General features: G+C 52.6%; 1 protein-coding gene across 3 annotated transcripts in view; it reads left to right on the top strand.

Annotated features, from left to right (window-relative positions):
* The window catches only part of NLGN3 (neuroligin 3), an 87,267-nt gene that overhangs the window by 32,351 nt on the left and 37,864 nt on the right, over window positions 1-17,052 (top strand). For 2 of the 3 annotated variants that reach the window (XM_054040293.1, XM_054040292.1), the window contains exon 2: window positions 8,642-9,365. In XM_054040293.1, the coding sequence (XP_053896268.1) occupies window positions 8,894-9,365 (472 nt within the window). In that variant the 5' untranslated portion in view covers window positions 8,642-8,893. Of the gene's footprint in view, window positions 1-8,641; window positions 9,366-10,598; window positions 10,659-17,052 lie in introns of all 3 variants that reach the window. The other variant, XM_054040291.1, reaches the window with a different exon arrangement.

The raw sequence follows: 17,052 nt of genomic DNA, 5'->3' as shown, positions 1-17,052 counted from the left end.
GCGCAGAGAGACTAAGGGACTTGCCCAACGTTACACAGGGAGTTTGTGATGGAGCAGGGGTTTGAACCCCAGGTCTCCCAAGTCCTAGACTGGTGCCCTGACCATTGGGCTTTCCTTCCTTTTTTCCACTTCTTGTCCAATGGAGGCTGTCTCTGTCCAGCCCCATGAGGCATTCCTTTGTGTTTGTGGTGCCCGTGCAGGCAGATTCTCTCCATGTCAGTTGGCAATACTTGGCTCTTCTGTCATGTTACAGGTTCGATTAGCTCAGTAATGAGAGATGTCAAATAGTTAGGCTTAATCAGCTTCATTAGTCAAAGTTTAATACAACATAATACAAAAGGGAAGGTCAATATGTTACCAGCCTGTCTGGGAGGCAGCAGTGCAGTTGGTCAGTCTATTGCAGGGGTCGGCAATGTTTGGCACGCAGCTCGCCAGGGTAAGCACCCTGGCAAGCCAGGCCAGTTTATTTACCTGCTGATGCAGCAGGTTCAGCGGATCGCGGCCTCCACTGTCCGCAGTTCACCGTCCCGGGCCAATGTGGGCGGCGGGAAGCCGTGGCCAGCACATGCCTCGCTCGCACCGCTTCTTGCTACCCCCATTGGCCCGGGACAGCGAACCGCAGCCAATGGGGGCCGTGATCGGCCGAACCTGCTGTGTCAACAGGTAAATAAACTGGCCCGGCCCGCCAGGGTGCTTACCCTGGCGAGCCACGTGCCAAACGTTGCTGACCTCTGGTCTACTGCCTCAAAATCTGAGCTTCACTTTACCTCTGTATATATTAGGGTTGTTTGCAACAGATGAGTGTTTCTTTGCAGGACTTTGAACCTAACATATTATTCTTATCCATCTCCTTTGACATTTTTTTGAAGACATTTTGCTAGGCCTGTATAGACCCTGCATGTAAACACAGATTGCAACTAGTTTCTTATCTTGTTTTGAGCACAGCATTTTGGAAGTTAGCAAAATGTTAGAGGCATTCTGCACCAGCTATAGTTTGGTACACAGGGCATGTTAGCTAAGCATCAATAAAACAGTTTGTCTTGTCCTGTCCCTCTGGAATGGCTCTGTACCTAGCTCTGAAATTATAACACTACACATCTACCCTTGATTAAACAGCTTAACATATGTGAAAAGCATTTTGGGAAGAACTTAACATGAATAAAAATCATAGTTGTACAAAACATGCATGATATTATATATCATATTGATATTGTGTGTATTAATATTGTATCTGATATTGGCTAAAACCATAAACCTTACAAGCTTTCTCTTATCTGTCTCCATACATATTTTGTAAGACCGAGGATCTGTAGTTGCCAGCCATAGCATGAATACACGAGGGCTTATGTATTTTCCAAGCCTTGTTGTACTTTCTTATAGAATACAGAGTAAGAGTTATACAAAGGTTACAGCATCTAATTATAGTACAGTTTTAGAGTTATGCAATTCAGCATGAATATAAAGCGTTCTAAACATAATGTACTTTACTTATTTACTATTAGCTACTTTCTTATTCTGGTGACATAATACCTCCTTTTCAATCACACTTGCAGTAACAACAGCAAACAATTCTTCTTCGAGTGCTTATGCATGTCAATTCCAGTCAGGTGTGTGCGTGCACTGGAAGATTTTTCCCCTAGTAATATCTGTTGGGTCGGTCTGGGCATCCCCTGGAGTGGCACCATCATGGCGCTCAATATAGGGCCCTACTGACCCACCACACCCCCTCAGTTCCTTCTTACTGCCAGTGACAACTGGAACTTCCCCTTGCTCTTGTCCTGACAAGCGCATATGGTAGTCTGTATATAGTTCTAATTAGTTCTGTAGTTAGTGTTAAGTAGTTATTAGGTACTTTACTTAGTTCTTAAGTTTCCTTTGGAGGGGTTTCCCCTCGAGTGCAGTCTCCTGGCTTCAAAGCCTGTGAGGTCTGCAGCAAGTGTATGCCCAGAAGTGATCCTCACACTTTGTGTTTGAAGTGTTTGGGGGAGAGCCATCAAAAAGATCGTTGTAGGATCTGCAGGGGGTTTCTCCCCAGGACACTGAAAGATAGAGATCAGCGCCTGAAGATCCTCCTAATGGAAGCGGCACTCCTTCCCAGTCCGATTCTGGGTTGGTGGATCTGGCGCCGAGTACTACCTCTTCGGTATGCAGTGCCCCAGCACCGTCAGCATGGGGATGAATGCTGAGTAAAGGCAAGGACTATCGGCAGAAGAGGAGGCTGGAGAGGGGACATTCCCCCCCCCAGCTAGACCCAAGGAGCTGGCCATTGTGAGACCCGAGCCGGTCACGTCAACTCCTGCCCCAGTTGAAGGGCGGTCGAGTCCGGACCCTTCTCACTCACCGAGGCCGAGCTGATAACTTCACCTTCCGTTGACCCCGGAGGCATTTGAGGCAGCACGGGATCTGCTCCAGCTCACAGCACCGTTCTCCCCACCTAGATGGGAGAGGTCGCCGGCACTGGTCGCTCTCCCAGCACCATCCAGAGGAAAGCCCGCAATGATGGCCTGGCGATCTCCATCCCCGGTGCACCGTTTCCCAGCTCCAGAACAGGGTCAGCAGCCTCGTTGGGCCTCGAGCCCTAGGCGCGGACCCTCAGCGCCTCGAAGTACTGCTCCTCCATGGTCCTCCTTTTCAGAGACCTCAGAGTCAGACTCCTATTGATCTCATAGGAGTAGAAGTAGACGGTCCAGATCATCATGAGACCAGAACCCTTACCTGGCACCGTGGCCCGTGCAGTGGCAGCCCCCTGCACAGTGACCCTTTGGGACTCCCTGGGCCTTTTGCCAAGGGTGGAGTGAAGGGTCGAATTCCAGGGCAGCGGCGGTGGCGGCCTCAGCCACTTACGTACTGCCTCCGGCATCAGCAGGATCAGGGATAGTTCCATCGGTCCCTGTTGCCACCATCCCAACCCCTGCCGTACCAGCGTTGGCTATGCCAACCCAGCAGTATCAGTGCCATCGTCCTTGGCACCGACAGCCCCAACACCATCGGTTCCGGCTTCAGCACCAGCAGCCTTAGCACCAATGTATACAGCTCTGGCACCAAGGACCATGACACCATTCACGTCGGCTCCAGCCCACGATCCCCAAGCGCTGCAGGACCCCTTGGGCGCGGAGGGAAGAGAGCATCCACTCCTTGCGGGGGTCTCTTCCTCCTCTCCAGATGAAGCGCTGGTAAGCACTTCGGTAGCCCCAGCCCTGGAGGACAACAGGGTCCTACAGCAATTGCTGAGGAGGGTTGCCCAGGACCTGAGCATTCAGGTGGAGGAGGTAATGGAGGACGCAGATCCAATGGTGGATATCCTCAGCCACTCCGGACCGGCACGTATTGCCCTACTCCTCATAAAGATCCTTGCTGACACCACAAAACCTTGTGGCAGACCCTGGCTTCATTGTCCCCCTATAGCTAAGCGCAATGAAAGACGCTATTTTGTGTTGTCCAGGCACTACGAGCACTTGTATACCCATCCTCCACCAGATTCGTTGGTCATGGACGCTGCTAACCAGCACAAGCGCCAGAACAAGGCCCCTCCCCCAAAGAATCAGGAGGGGAAACAACTCGACCTTTTTGGGAGAAAGGTCTACTCCACTGGTGGCTTCCAGCTCCACATTTCTAATCAGTAGGCCATTGCCAGCAGGTACTGCTACAATACATGCAGGGCAATGGCAAAGTTTTCAGAGCTGCTGCTGCAGGACTCCCGTGCTGAATTCTCAGCCCTTGTGGAGGAGGGAAAGCGCGTTTCCTGAGCTTCGTTGCAGGCTGCTCTGGACGGGGCTGATGCGGCCACTCAGGTGATGTCTACCGGGGTTGCCTTGGGAAGGGGCTCCTGGCTCCAGGTATCAGGTCTGCCTTACGAGGTCCAGCAGACTATTCTGGATTTCCCCTTTGAGGGGTCTGTATTTTCTGATCAGATGGATAAAAGGCTACATAGCCTAAAAGACTCAAGAGCCACCCTCAACTTGCTGGGCCTCCACACCCCCGCCGTGCAGCGGAGGCATTTTAGGCCACAACCTCCTCTGCGGTTCTACCAACTGCAGAACCGGCAGGATGGCTCACTGAAGAGAAACAGGAGTGGTAGGAAGAGGGTGCACCCGTCCTCAGGCCAGGGCTCTGGCCCGTCCGAACCTTTATCCAGCTAGAAGCAGAACTTTTGAAGGGGCGAACGAGGATGGTGCACCAGAACTTGGACTGGATCCAACCCACCTTATCTTCTCGTCCCAACTATCCCCTTTCTGCCCTGCGTGGGCCCGTATCACATCGGACTGCTGGGTGCTCTGCATGGTAGAGAAGGGATACTTCCTCCAATTCTCTGCCCGTCCATCCCCCTTCCCCGACCCTCTTCAGAGACCCTTCTCACAAGCAACTCATACAGGAGGTGCACACGCTCCTCTCACTGCAGGCAGTGGAAGAGGTTCCTCAGGAGCTGAAGGGCAAGGGCTTCTATTCCCAATATTTCCTAATACCGAAAGCCAAAGGCAGCCTCAGGCCCATCCTAGACTTGCAAGAGCTCAACAAGTTCATGAGGAAACTGAAGTTCCGCATGGTCTCTTTGGCCTCCATCATCCCTTCCTTAGATTCAGGGGACTGGTATGCCGCCCTTGACTTGGAGGACGCGTACTTTCATATAGGAATTACACCCTCCCACAGAAGGTACCTCAGGCTTGTGGTGAGCAACAACCACTACCAGTTCACAGTCCTCCAGTTCGGCCTGTCAGTGATGCCTCGTGTATTTACCAAGTGCATGGCAGTCATGGCCGCATTCCTACACAGGCACCAGGTACAGGTACCTCGATGACTGGCTGATCAAGGGCCGCTCCAGGGCTAAAGTGGAGGCACAAGTCGACTTCTTAAGAACGACGTTCGACGAACTGGGCCTTCTCCTGAACAGGGGGAAATCGACTCTGTCCCCTGTTCAGCAGATAGAGTTCATAGGGGCGGTCCTGGACTTGACACAGGTCAGGGCATACCTCCGGGAAGTGAGGTTTCTAGCCCGGAGCAACATCATTCAAAGTCTTAGGTAGTTTCCCACCACCAAGGAATTGCCTGAAGCTTCTAGGACACATGGCCTCTTGTACCTGTGTGGTGCAACACGCCAGGCTCAGACATCAGCCTCTCCAATCGTGCCTAGCCTCGGTGTGTCAGCCGGCTCGAGACAGTTTGGACAAGGTTGTGACTCTGCCTCGCCTGGTCCTCGACTCCCTCCAGTGGTGGCTTAACCTGCAGGTAGTGTGTGCAGGGATCCCCTTCACCCGTCTTCAGCCATCCGTCTCACTAGTGATGGATGTGTCAGCTCTGGGCTGGGAAGCACATCTGGGGGACCTCAGGACACGAGGCTTCTGGTCTCAGGTGGAACTCGCTCTCCACATCAGTCTCAGAGAGCTGAGAGCAGTGCGCCTGGCATACCAGACTTTCCGAGCCCACTTGACAGGGAGATGTGTATTGGTCATGACAGACAACACCACGGCAATGTTCTGTATCCACAAAAGGGGGTGTATGCTCCTCTCTCCTGTGCCAGGAAGCCCTCACGCTGTGGGACTTCTGTGTAGCTCATTTGATACACCTGCAAGCGTCGTACCTCCCTGGAGTGCAGAACGAGTTTGTAGACTGTCTCAGCAGGTCCTTTCACAGCCACACGTGTTCCCTACGCCCGGACGTCGTGAACACCATCTTCCAACGGTGGGGGTTTCCCCAGATGGACTTGTTCGCGACGCAACAGGAAGTGCCAACAGTTTTGCTCCTTCCTGAACCACAGCCTGGGCTCCATCGCAGACATGTTCCTCCTCCCAGGGGGAGGCCCTCTTCTCTACACTTTCCCGCCCATCCCTCTTGTTCACAAGGTGCTCCTCGAGATATGAAGGGAAGAGGCTTCAGTGACATTGATAGCTCCAGCCTGGCCCCACCAACACTGGTACACATCCCTCCTGGAGATGTCCGTGGAAGCCCCAGTTACCTTGCCGCTCCTCCCGGATTTACTAACTCAGGATCCCAGCCGTCTCCAGCACTCGAACCTCGAGTCGCTGCACTTCACGGCATGGAAGCTCCATGGCTGAACCCCACAGAGCACTCCTGCTCAGACCCGGTTAGATAAGTCCTCCTTGGCAGTAGGAAACCCTCCAGCAGGGCTACCTATCTTGCCAAGTGAAAGAGATTATCATTCTGGTTGGCGCAGCATCCCTCATCGCCGATGCTCGCCTCTATACCACTCATACTGGACTACTTTCTCCATCTCAAGCAGCGGGGACTGTCCATATCGTCAATAAGGGTTCACTTGGCTGCCATCTCTGCCTTCCATTCAGGCTCAGAAGGCCTGTCGGTGTTTGCCAACCTTGTGGTCAGCCGTTTCTTGAAAGGTCTTGACAGGCTATATCCACACGTCTGACAACCGGCCCCAACCTGGGACCTCCATCTGGTCCTTTCCAAATTGATGGGTCTGCCCTTTGAACCGCTGGTGACGTTCCCTGCTCTACCTGTCATACAAGGCGGAATTTCTGGTAGCGATAACCTCAGCCAGGAGGGTGTCTGAGCTCAAGGCCCTAACGTCAGAGCCCCCTTACACCGTGTTCTATAAGGACAAGGTTCAGCTCAGGCCATATTCAGCTTTCCTCCCGAAAGTTGTCTCCCAGTTTCACATCAACCAGGACATCTTCCTCCCAGTGTTTTATTCTAAGCCGCACTCGAGCGGCAGGGAGCAGAGGCTCCACTCATTGGATGTCCACAGAGCGCTAGCCTTCTATATTGAAAGAATGAAATGGTTTAGGAAGTCCATTGAACTGTTTGTGGCCGTGGCAGACAGGATGAAGGGTCTTCCAGTCTCCTCCCAACGAATTTCCTCGTGGATCATGTCCTGCATCCATGAATGATATAACCTGGCAGAGGTGCCTGCCCCTCCACTCTCAGCGCACTCCGCTAGGGTGCAAGTTTCTTCAGCAGCATTCCTGGCGCAAGTCCTGACCCGGGAAATATGCAGAGTGGCGATGTGGTCCTCAATACATACTTTCACCGCGCATTATGCAATTACCCAGCAGGTCAGAGACAATGCAATGTTTGGTAGAGCGGTGCTCCAGTCAGTGGATACCTGAACTCCAACCCCACCTCCTGAATTTAGGCTTGGGAGTCACCTGATTGGAATTGACATGAACAAGCACTCGAAGAATTAAAACGGCTACTCACCTTCTCGTAACTGTTGTTCTTCGAGATGTTTTGTCCATGTCCATTCCAATACCCACCCTCCCACCCCGCTGTCGGAGTAGCCGGCAAGAAGGAACTGAGGGGGTGGTGGGTCGATAGGTCCCTATATTGTGCGCCATGATGGCGCCACTCCAGGGGCGCCCGGGCCAACCCAACAGATACTGCTGGGGGAAAATGTTCCATCTTCTGTGCACGCACACACACCTGATTGGAATGGACATGAACAATACATCTTGAAAAACAACAGTTACGAGAAGGTGAGTAACCATTTTTTTCCCATGCTTTGATCAATACCATTTTGCTTGTGAGAGCTGACATCATCTGTTTTCTGGTAGTTAGCAATAAAGCAATTTACATTCCTGGTTAATTCTGTCTGTGGGAGCTTGTTTCCCAATATATCTGTTGACGAGTAAGCTTCACAAACTTTTATAAAGTTCCAATCCTTATCTGGTAATTACCCCGCAGCATTCAACAATGTATGTAACAAACTTTTCAAACAGTCTTTCCATTTCACCTTTGGCCTGGCTGCAAAGCACCATGGGGCTTTGGCTTAGTTTGGTCTATGGTCATGCGCTTCATCTCAGGGTTCAACCTGCTCTCAGGGGCACCTGGCTCTGTATTGTTCTCTCCGGGAAGGGAAAGCAAGTCGCTTTCTCCAGGTTGTGCAGGGAACGGGGAACAGAGTTGAGGATGGAACCAAACAGTCCTGATTCCTCATCCCAAGATCGAAGCACAAGGTGCTTTCTCGGCCTGTTGACTGTTCCTGAAGTCTGTCAGCCTCTTGCTCCAGTCATGTTCTTGCTAGTGTGCTCCTCAGACCTGGACTCTGAGGAGAGGAGGTCGTTCATCTTTCCTCTCTGGTGGTGTCCTTCCCCTACACACAGGCCTTATCATGTCCCCTGCAGCCCTTGGATACCTTTAACATGGACTGTCTCTCTGTGAACCTTGCCCCAGCCCTAAGGCCAGTAGCTAGTGTGCAAGCTGCTTCCCCAGTTTGTGGTTGAATCCCCTTTTCCTTGGCATCACCTGTCTGCTCTGGGTGTCCCAAGCCCGGGTGCTTGACCCATGTTTCTGCAGTTGACACACACATACCTCCTGCTCTGGAGTCTGAACACCCCACCACTACAAGGCCTCTGATCCCCTTTTCCCCCAGGTCTCCAGGAATCTCCTGTCCTCCTCTGCAGCTGGCACCACTTACCATGACCAAGTATAGGGCTGACTGGTAACTGGGAGGCAGCAGCAGTAGATTATCCAGGGGCTCTTCTCTCTCTCTAAGGCTGGAGGTGAGGAGCATTCTGGTGAGGTATTAAAATCTCTCCCCCACCTCTGCCAGGTTGTGGAATCAGGGGGCTGGGGACATGCTGGTGGGTTCCAAGGTCCCTTTGTGCTGCAGATTTTCTTTGTCAGGTGGAGCTGCCATTCTCTCCATAATTGTTATTTCCTCTCTCCACAGAGCCATCAATCCCATCAGGGCTGCCCTCTCTGAAGGCAAACAGCAGCAGGCAGGCTGGGGGCTCTGAAGAGGAACACTCCCATCCTCTGGCTCACCGTTTGCAGTTCATTTCTGGGTTTGTGTTCCAGTTTCTGTTCTCCCTTGGTGTCTGGCTCTGCGTAACAGATAGCAGCAGGCCTGCCGTGATGGGGTTCCTCTGAGTCCCCAGGAGTGTGCTTAAGGCTTGGATGGTGGTGCTGCTCATCACAGACAATGTGGCTGATACTTCAGAGAAACCCGTCCTTGTCCCCTGTTCTCCAAGTGCCTGAGTTGGCTGCAGGCCGGGACTTTTGCCTCGTGCTCTGGGTTCTAAGCTTGGCCATTGTACAGATGGATGGCCAGGTCTATTCCCCGACTGTCAACACGCACTATGGGAAGTTACGAGGGGTCCGGGTTCCGCTGCCTAGCGAGATTCTGGGTCCTGTGGATCAATACCTGGGGGTGCCTTATGCAGCCCCTCCTGTTGGGGAGAAGAGGTTCATGCCCCCTGAGCCACCCTCCTCCTGGTCTGGAATAAGGAATGCTACCCACTTCTCACCAGTCTGCCCTCAGAACATCCACAGTGCAGTCCCAGAGATCATGCTGCCCGTCTGGTTCACGTCCAATCTGGATATAGTTGCCACATACATTCAGGATCCCAATGAGGACTGCCTGTACCTCAACATTTACATTCCCACCGAGGATGGTGAGTCCGTCCAGGGTGCCCGCAGGAGACGTGCACTCTCTGGGTGGGTGGGGGGTCCCAGAGTTATTCTGCTCCTTCTCAGCTCTGGTTGGTCTCACTTGGATGTTGTGTTTGAAGCATGTGCTTGTGGAACCCGCAGCATGCTGTCTGTCTGTGGAAAAGCTTTTTCTGGCCACTCAGCTTGCCCTCTGCCCTCCAGCTGTTTTTCCTCTCTCTCTCTGTCTCTTGGGCTCTCTCTTCTCCCCTCCCCTCCACAACTCTCTCCCTCCCCCTCCATGGCATTGTCACGGGTTCCTCTTTTGTGTTGCCAAAACTGAAAGGGACTCTCTGACCGCAGGTCCACAGAGTGACGAGCTGGTTTGGGTTCCCGAGGTGCCGAGTGCCAGGTTCTGTCTTGAGTTTGGTTTGGGTTTGTCTTCCCTCGCCCACCCTCCCCACCCTCAGGTTCTTGCGCTAGTTCTGGGGTGTGGGTTGCTGCTGCTGGCTGGGAGGAACACTCTCTCTCTTGCTGGGATGGGGTCACCAGCCATTCTTGACTGGGAAGGGACCAAGGAGAGCTGGGCTGGCTCCTCTCCCTGGTGCCATGCTCTGCTTGGGGTCAGGGGAGATGTCAGCATGCACGGCACAATGCAGCTAGCATATGTGCTTCACCGGGACCAGCCAGGGGCTGAGTGCGTGGAGTTGGGTGGGAGCTGGAGCACTGTGGACCCAGCCCCTTGTGGTGAGGCTGAGGGCCTCAGGGTGCCTCTTCTTTCTCTAATCTTTTTCTTTTATAGGGGATTCCATCTGAATTGTAAGTAGCAGTGCCAAGGAGGCAGCACCCTTTCCTCAGGCCCATGGCAGCCTCACCACAAGGGGGAGCTGTGGGATCCCATGGGCTGTGCCAGCTGCAAGAATCTCTCGATAACACAAGAGCCTATGATGGAAGAGAACTGGAGGGGGAACCTGCCATGCCCTCCCTGAGCAGTTTTCTGGGAAGACAGCTGTTCTGGAGCCCCAGCAGCTCTGCTTCTCTTCCCTTGGGGGTTCCAGGCTGCAGGGGACAGCACCGTAACTTCCTTCCATCCCAGTACACCTGGCCCCAGAGTTTTCCTCCCACAGCGATGCTCCCCTCCCCATGTCCCGCGGTCCCAAGAGAGGGTGGCGGGAGGGTGGGCAGTGTGGTTGTAATTGCATGCCCACTCCAGCCAGTGGAGCCTCCTGTTATTTTGTAGTCTTTTATTCATTTTACAGTAAAACGGATTTCCAAGGAATGCGCCCGAAAGCCCAACAAGAAAATATGTAGGAAAGGAGGTATGTAGCAAGCCGGACCTGACAGAGAGGCACAGAGAGAGGACAGAGAGAGAGAGAGAGAGAGAGAGAGAGAGTGAGGGGGCACCTGTCCATTCTCTCCAGGCCTGCGGCATATTTCTTCAGCCTTCCTCTCGTGCCATGTGACTGAGACGGTGGGCCCTCCATGCAGCCTGCAATACTGTCTGTCTGTCCGTCCATCCATCCTCTGCACAGAGGAACCTTCGGGATGCTCCTGCTACATGCTGCTCCCTTTCCAGGGCCAGACTGGGCTCCTCAGTGGGAGGCTCTGGGTTTGAATCAGGGCAGGACCCAGGTGCGTTTCCAAGCCTTTCAGAACAGCTGCTTTTGCATGCTGGAGCCAGTGCAGCCAGCTCCCATTGAGGGGGTATGGGAGATAGGGAAATACGGACTGCACACCCCATTCACCCAAATCCTCCAGCAGATCCCAGCTCCCAAGGCCTGGGAGTGCTGCTGTCAGGGAAGAAGTGCTCTCACCTTTAACATTTAAATGGAAAACATCCCTTTCATTCATCTTATGGCAGCAAAGGCAGGAGAAAGCACCTTTCACTTGGTTTCTCTGAGGTGGGGTCACCTAGTCAAAGATCCCAGTGAAATCTACACCACGAGTGGGCATGTTTGTGTAAATGGGTGTGCACAGCGCCATTGTGAACAGGCCTGGTAGAGTTCTGATTGCTGTGGGAACTGGGACCATGTGTGTGAAAGCTCTGCCCTTCAGCTGCATTAATTTCCTATGTCTCCCTATACAAATATGTAAATCCTGCTGGTTGTGGAATTGTTCCTCCACCCCCATGTTGCTCCCTCAGTCAGGCATGCCACCTCTGCGCACTCATGCACACGCACATGCCTCTCCTTTCCCTTCATGCTGGCCCACACATGGAAACCTGCTCCGTAGCCCCTTTCATAAGCAGTTCTTTACTGCCCCTAGGATCCCTGCACACATGGCTGCCTCCTGGAAAGCTGTGAAACAGCTCCAGTTCAGAAACCAGTCTGCTTGTAGCCTATGTTCCACAACCCCACCTTGGAGTCTCCAGCCCTGAAGCAGGGATGAAGCAGGATCTTTTCTTTGGAGTCGTGTATGCAATCCCCACCTGATATCAAAATCTCTGACATCACAGTCCTCTCTGGGAACGGGTTTGCCTGAGAAAGCATGATTCTGCATCACTGTCACAGACCCCGGTGTGCAGGGAGGAGAGCAGCTGCTGGAGACAGACAGGATTGTGGGAGGAGATGGAAAATGTGCTCTAGAATCATACTTGGGTTTTCCCTAGAAAGCAGCTTTCTGTGCACACCAGGAGTACAGACCCAGCTCTGCCCCAGTGGTCTTGAGTACCTCCTCTGTCCCATTGCATGTGTGTGTGTGCAGTGCACTGGGGTGGTGAGGCAAGGGCCCAGAACTTGCATATCCAGCACAAGGGTTCCCCTTCTCCCCAAAAGGGGCAGCCAAGCTCTTCTGAAAGGCTACATGTGGGGAGAGAGAAGCCCCCATGTGAATGGACTGCCACTCTGCCCACACACAAGCACACATGGTGGGATCCAGCCCAGTGGCTCTCAAGTAGTTGTGTGGCCTGCCCAGGCTCTGGAGCCCTTCGTGTGGCTGGGCCTTTGGGCTACTGAGTCCTTGTGCTGGGAGGGGTTGTCATGGGTCCCGTGTCCTTCTGTTCTCTTCTCTGTGCGTTCCTCTTGGTGTCCAGGGCCTGGCGCAGTGCGGCACAGCTTGGAGGTTTGACAAGAATTCTCTTTCCTTCCAGAGATTTCCCCGAGTTCTGTTGTTTGGTTTCTTTGCTTTGCTTTCCCTGTTGCTGTCTGGCTACTCACACGCCATCTCTCTGTGAGTGCCAAGGCTGCCCTAAAGGGCCAGCACATCAGGGAGTCTCCACACGCTGCCTCTGGAGTGGGCTGCTCCCTCTCATGCTGTGCCAGCAGCTGGCCCTTCATGAGCCACTTCAAAGCACTTCCTCTCAGAGAGCTCCCAGCCCTCTTTTCCCAGCCTGCCATTGGCTGCCAGGGCTTCACAGACCCCTTGCTTTGGGAGGGGAAGCCGGCACCTCAACTGGGTGTGTGTGGGGGGGATGTTTATTACATGCCATTAATAAATGATCGTAGGGGAGAGGTTCAGCCTGGTGTCTCCTCTCCCACCACTTCTGCCTGTGGTAGGGATTTCTGTGCTGCCCAACGCTGATTCCTGGGTATGTTCCATCTGCAGAGGAGGAACCCTAGTGGCTGCCTAGAAGGGTTGGCTCTGGTTAGAGGAGGCTCTGCCTTTCCTGTAGGAGGATAAGGCACTATCCAGGCATGGTCCACAGCAGTGATTATCCCCACCCAAGTGTTGCTAACAGGAACGTTCAGACTTCTGGTTACATGTAAAAGTAATCCAAATGCACTAAGACAGGGGTCCCCAATGCGATGCCCGTGGGCACCATGGTGTCTGCCGGGGCGTCTAAGTGCACCCGCGTACTGGCCGGCGGACGAGCAGCCGCCAAAATGCCGCCGACAAGCAGCGTCATCCAGAGGCGTCGGCGGCATTCGGCGGCGATGCCTATTGACGTTGCCGCTTGTTGGCGGCATTTCAGCGGACGGTCGTCCGCCGCCACGGTCCTCCGTGGCTCGTCGTCTGGTGCCCGCCAGACGAAAAAGGTTGGGGACCACGGCACTAAGAAATGGAAACGCACAGTTAAGGCGCCCAAGGCCTTACTTCTGCCTTGTAGGAAGGCCATGAGGGGTTAAAAATGAAAAAGATCCATTTCTAAACATGTTTGGATTGCTTTTACATTCAACTTTGACTCTCAACTTCCTGGGTTAGTAATTCTTGGTTTGGAGATAGGTGCAACATTCTGGAATGTTTTTACATAAGTTATTGCTATTTACCCAGCCTTAACTTCAGTAGAATGTGGATTTTTGTCTTTGAATTTCCTTGTACTTTAAAGTTATTAAAATTTCATATGTGAATGGTAAACAAGAAAAGAAACCCAAGGAACAGGTTCCCGTGGGATATTTCTAATGATCTGAAGATAGGAAGGGTCAACTTCAAATCAGTTTTTTTTATTTTAACTTTTTATTTATGTCCATATTAACCTGTACACTTTGGTCACCCCACTCTGGAGCAGCCAGAGCTCCCTGACCAATTCCCCGTGCGCCTGGTCTCCATTATCTCCTGTACACCTGCACAGCCTGGCTGTTCCTTACATGCCCCTGTGTGCACACACCTCAGACACACTCCCTGGTCAGTATATGTGGTGAGCACTGTTGGGGTAACAGTCCTCACTGCAAATGTCTCCTTCAGCAGGGGCCGATGGGCATCCCGAAGAACAAAATGGTCACCCTCTTGTGTCCAGTGGAAGGGAAGTCAAGCTGTACCCAAGGTGGCCCCTGCTCTTTATCTCAGGATGACTTGGCTTCATTCTCACTGGAACTAATGGGAAATGGTGACTATTTCAAAAAAGCACTCAGTCTTATTCTCACTTTCAAGGAGAGCTATGGGAGCCAGCTGCCATTTTGAAAGGGGAGTTCTTTGGGGTATTCATGAGCCCCTGCTAATAAACAGCAGCACGCAATAATCCTTCTCCCTAACATACCAGCTTTCAAATATGGCCTCCTACAGTGTCAGAGAGTTCTGGCCACCTGGGGAGTTTTATGCATCCCACCTACCTCCAGAAGTTCATTCTGTCCTTTGTAAGTCCTGGTGGTCTGTGGAGGACACGCTGGCCTTCATTCAGGCTTGGTTTTTGCTTGGTCTCCACCTCTGCCCATTCTGATTTCCCCTGGGAGCCAAACCCCAGCTTGATCCCTGAGAGGATGCGAATAGTTGAGAATCATAGAATATTAGGGTTGGAAGAGACCTCAGGAGGTATCTAGTCCAATCCCCTGCTCAAAGCAGGACCAACACCAACTAAATCATCCCCGCCAGGGCTTTGTCAAGCTGGGCCTTAAAAACCTCTAAGGATGGAGATTCCACCACCTCCCTAAGGAACCCATTCCAGTGCTTCACCACCCTCCTAGTGAAATAGTGTTTCCTAATATCCAACCAAGACCTCCCCCACTGCAACTTGAGACCATTGCTCCTTGTTCTGTCATCTGTCACCACTGAGAACAGCCGAGCTCCATCCTCTTTGGAACCCCCCTTCAGGTAGTTGAAGGCTGCTATCAAATTCCCTCTCCCCTCATTCTTCTCTTCTGCAGACTAAATAACACCAGTTCCCTCAGCCTCTCGTAAGTCATGTGTCCCAGCCCCCTAATTGTTGCCCTCCGCTGGACTCTCTCCAATTTGTCCACATCCCTTCTGTAGTGGGTGGACCAAAACTGGATGCAATACTGGTGAAAGAAGTAAGGTCTGGCCTTCGCACAGACTTTATGCCGGTAGAACTGGGTCAATTAGGGCTCTGATATCATTCTACCAGTACAACCCCTAGTGTGGACACAGTCTGACCAGTATCAAGGTGCCTTATACCACTATAGCTTATTTCCCTTCCAGTACAGGACTGTCCCATGTACTACAGCACCCACCCTGGGAGGGCTGTCCTGCTTTAACCACACCAATACAGCTAAAGCGCTACACCCCTTGTGTGTAGACAAGCCCCTGAGTGGTTACAGAAGTGCATCAGCTAGGGCAGTGCATGGGTGATTTCCCACCCTGAATCTGTGAGAATTGCAGTTGTTTAATTCTAGAACAACTCTTGCCTCCTTCTCTGTGGCCTGCAAACTAGTGGGCATTACCAAGCAGCCACTGACAAAACAGTGTTGAAATAGCTGCACCAGCAGAGAGGGAGGGGTCAGGGGAGCTCTGGGTAGAGAAACTCACAGGATCTGATATGAATTGGGTCTGTTTCTTATTGCTCCCTTGTGGAGCCTAGTTAGATCTCTGCCCCGAACAGGAGGGATGACACATCTCCTTCAAGGGCCACGGACTCCTCACTCTCCTTGGGAGGCACCAGAGCCCCACAGGGTTAGTTATTTCTACAGCCCCGTAGATCTGTTTGATTCTTTACTAACACAAAAGATGCTCTGGCCAATGGGAGTTAAACAGCAGGACCTTTCTCCAGGAGGTCCCTGAGGTGAGGGGTTTGCGCTGGTACTCCTTTATTAACACCACAGCCATTTGGCTTTTTTGCACAAATTGCCTCCATGAGCTGCCTCCCCTCCTAGCAGCCCAAGCCCGCTGGACATAGAGCTGCTAAACTCCAGAGCTGTTGTCATACTTCAGGCAGTTCTGAGTGGCTCTATGCTGGGGTGCCAACCAGCATGCAGGCACCTCCGTTTATTTGCATAGTGCAGATCTATTAATTAAAATGAAGAGGTGCTTGGGGATTTCTGGCCTTCAGGAGAGTTGCTGTTAGTGTCCCAGGGCTGGCCCTTTGTGGGGCCATAGTGTAGGAGGGAGGGGGCCCTGATGGGCTTGAAGCCCAGGTGCTGAGACAGGTGGAATAGCATCCTGGAGGCCAGGTGGCCTGTTGCTGCCCAGGGCACGTGGCCCATTGTTTGTATTTGTGATAGTTTGTATGAAAGTTGATTTTTTTTAAATTATTTTTAATTGAAATGGTGCACTGGAGAGAGCTGAGCCAGTGTCCCAGGCAGCTGTAATGCAGCAAGCGTAGGGTGTGTCTGTCTGCCTCCCGATGGGGAGATTGCCTTGCTGGGAACTGCAGCGTCTCTTCCTCTTCCTCCCATTCCACCAGCATGGCTCTGGTTTCTACGGCTACTGGGTAGTCCCTGGAATCACAGGGAATGGACAGAAAAGCCCTGCTAGGGCCCGGGCAGGGCTGTTCCCTAGGATAGGTTTCCTGCCTTGAGTGGGTCCCAGCGCTCGCAGGCCTTTTCCATCCTTAACTCGATGGGTCTGTGATACCCTCTATGCAGCTAGGTGAAATGGGCAGAGGAAGGGTTAATCTGTCACTGCTCTCAGGTTGGCTCTTTTTCTACCCCACTGCCCACCTTCCCTTTATCTTAGCCATCCCTCAACTGGGTCCGTTTGGAACCTGCATGACACTAGCACCTGCCACAACATTCAGCTGGTCTCAGCAGGTGGGGCGAGCCCACTCTCCGGCTGCCTTGTTTTGAAGGAGAATAGGGCTGGTTTGGGACACGCAGAGGCTTGGGCTCAGTGCTGTGCTTCTCCTGCGATTGGTGTTGCTAACCCCCTACAGCTGCCATCCTCCCCGCGTCTTAGGTCTTGTCTACAACAAATATGCATGGTTTAGTTCAACTGGTGCAACCCCAATGTGGATATTCATATTTTGGTGTGAGTAGCTTATTTTGGTTAAGCTTAAACCTGTTTCTAATACACTTACACTAAACTGGAATGAGTATCCACACGGCCTTTGGCGCTGGTTAACATGAAGCCAATGCAGCTTTGGGGGAAGCTGCAGAGGGAACAGGCTCC

Source organism: Malaclemys terrapin, chromosome 9 (genome assembly GCF_027887155.1).
Source record: "Malaclemys terrapin pileata isolate rMalTer1 chromosome 9, rMalTer1.hap1, whole genome shotgun sequence".
In the NCBI taxonomy this organism is placed as follows: Eukaryota; Metazoa; Chordata; order Testudines; family Emydidae; genus Malaclemys; species Malaclemys terrapin.
This window is presented reverse-complemented; position numbering and strand designations above follow the sequence as displayed.